This window comes from Phanerochaete carnosa, assembly GCF_000300595.1.
Source record: "Phanerochaete carnosa HHB-10118-sp unplaced genomic scaffold PHACAscaffold_845, whole genome shotgun sequence".
In the NCBI taxonomy this organism is placed as follows: domain Eukaryota; kingdom Fungi; phylum Basidiomycota; class Agaricomycetes; order Polyporales; family Phanerochaetaceae; genus Phanerochaete; species Phanerochaete carnosa.
The window spans coordinates 1-2,407 of NW_006768472.1; the positions used below are offsets into that span (position 1 = coordinate 1).

General features: G+C 53.1%; 1 protein-coding gene across 1 annotated transcript; it reads right to left on the bottom strand.

Moving 5' to 3' along the window:
* Positions 1–1,095: 1,095 nt before the first annotated feature.
* Positions 1,096–1,987, bottom strand: PHACADRAFT_266503 (uncharacterized protein; the record flags this gene model as incomplete). Its single annotated transcript, XM_007403183.1, has 4 exons — positions 1,096–1,415; positions 1,480–1,659; positions 1,715–1,807; positions 1,885–1,987. Coding segments are annotated over 4 exons (673 nt in total), but the record flags the coding sequence as incomplete, so codon positions are not given.
* Between the last annotated feature and the right edge of the window lie 420 nt (positions 1,988–2,407).

A 2,407-nucleotide genomic window follows, 5' to 3' on the forward strand; every position in this document is an offset into this window, starting at 1 on the left:
GACGCTTTCCTCTTCGTTAGCGAGACTCGAACACAAAGCCTGTCAGTCCTGGAGGCGTGTTGTACACAGCACTTGCTAACCCACTAAGCCATAAGACCATTTTCGTTCACATGCGTCCAGTATTCTTGGCCAGGACTTGAGACTTGAAGCGCCAGATCACTGTGCAACGGCGGGCAAGCGTCGCTTGAAAGTAATAACATAAGGATCACATCAACATAAGGAATGAAGCTATATAGTCCAGTCTATTACGCCCCGGTAGCAGTGGACGAAATACTCAGCGGCCTTCCGAGGCACCGGGCCACAGCCTCGGACGTGATAAGTGCCTGCGGCAGGCGCACTGGATAATATACTGGCTGGTGTCTGGTGTCCTCACATCTGCCTGGTCACTACCATGCTCTTCGGGTCACGGATATGTCACTACTCACGGACGGCACCCCGGCTTCCATGCCGAAATCGAGCCATGGCTATCTATCCACCATACTAAACATGCTGTGGCTAGGTGCATTCGCTTCCCTCAGGCGAGCCAAGGCCGGAGCGTTGACTAATAGGATTTATCTCACGCGAATGCTGTTAATGAGCTTGATTGTCCAGGTAGCCGTCCTCGAGGCCAAAAATTCGGAAGTCGCAGTGGCCGAGCCCTCTAGTCAGCGTGGATGACGAGTAGTGCTCATGGCAGCCCGGGACTTAAGGTCTGCCTTGCCGGCATGCCGGCCCCGGGCCGGGGCAGACTTTACAGCTGCCAGCAGCATGTCGTACCTTGCACTATGATGGGCGAAGAAGAGAGCTAAACACTAAGTACTAAGTACTCGCCCCACAGTCGGCCGAGAATGGTACGAATATTAATCCCTCCGGCCACCTCCCCAGCCAATCTGCGCCGTGGCGACTGCCGACTGGTGCGTCGGTGACCATCCGCCCAAGTCCATCTGCCGTCGCGTGTCTTGATTACCGAGATGCCCTGAGACCTAAAACACACTGGAGTCGAGTAGACCATAGCTCTACGAAGGTTGCAAATCAGGTTCAAGCAATATTGCTGCCTTTGCAGCCCCAAGTTCATGATTCGCTGGCTGCGCAGCTGCATGGCCTCAACACTGTAACATAACATTCGCTAGAGTAGATAATCACATTTCGGATAACGCGCGCCGGATAACCAAGGCCTGCATCGCATTAAGCCCCAAATCTGTCTGGAGGAAATTTTTCTGTTCTTTTTCTGACCGTTTTGCCAGCACTTCCAGGCAAACACCATCAATGACACCATGGTGAATGAAGACAAATGTGAGATGGTCCATCGCAGGGTGAGTTGACAGGAGGAACGCCCGCACAAACGCCTCACCATTGGGAGCCCCAGAGTGGACCATGGGAGACACCACAGGTGCTGGCATTTGGGGGATCTGTCGGTTTCTTCTAGGTGCCGCCGGCTACAGCGGTTCATCAAGATTAATTCCTGATTAAAAGAGGAGATGCACATGATGGACCCATTACCTGCGCAGCATTAAGGCCCCTGGTGGGCCGCCGCAGCGGTACGCTGTTGCTAGGCTTTGGCTCAGGTTGATTCTGAGTCTTACGCATTACGCCCCTGCGCTGCGTCAGACATCTCCGCATGCAGCCCTCCGCGGGCCAGGCGTTCTTGTACCGCTGCAAGAACGGCAGCTTCTTCGCAATCTAGTAAGACAATTCATCATGGCCAGCACACAATGAGGTTGAGTGGGAGCTATACCCCTTCCAAGAATGCGACTATGTCTTTGGCAGACTGCTCACTCCAGGGTGCATTTTTAGGGAAATAATGTTCGGCTGCATCAGGTATCGCGCCCTGACCATATCATGATTGGCGGTGAGTCTCAATCTGAATCTGACGTTTTTCACCGTAGATTTCACATGAGTACTTACACGCAATGCTTCAGTTTCCTCTATACTTAGCCCTTTTATACTACCGGCTGATCTTAAGTCGTTCCATGGCAAGGACCGCTCTATCGGTCGGTTTGGGGGCATCACTAGCTAGACAAGACGATGGAGGAGATCAGAGAAGATGAGGTTGAGTTGTACGAGGCCATTGTGAGAGGCTTATGAAGACATCACGAGTAGAAGCGTTCACGCGGTCTGCTGAGCTCTCCGACATCCTGTGGGAACGACAGTATCCCAAGCAATCAAGAAATCTCTCCTGGTGAGAAGTTGCCTGAAGCGTTTTCGGGCCGCGGGGACAGAATCACTCGCTGAGTCTCTCGTCCAATTCCACCACTTCTGCCTGCTGTGATGTCAATATTGCATGTGCAACGAATGTCGGATCTCTCCGAGTGAGAGCGAGATTGCGTCGACAGCCAGTGGTAGCTGCCTGTCGTAGTCGGACCCCGTGCACTCCCGTCCGCGGAAGTCACTGTATGAGACTGCACGAGGTCACAATCCCGAAAACAAT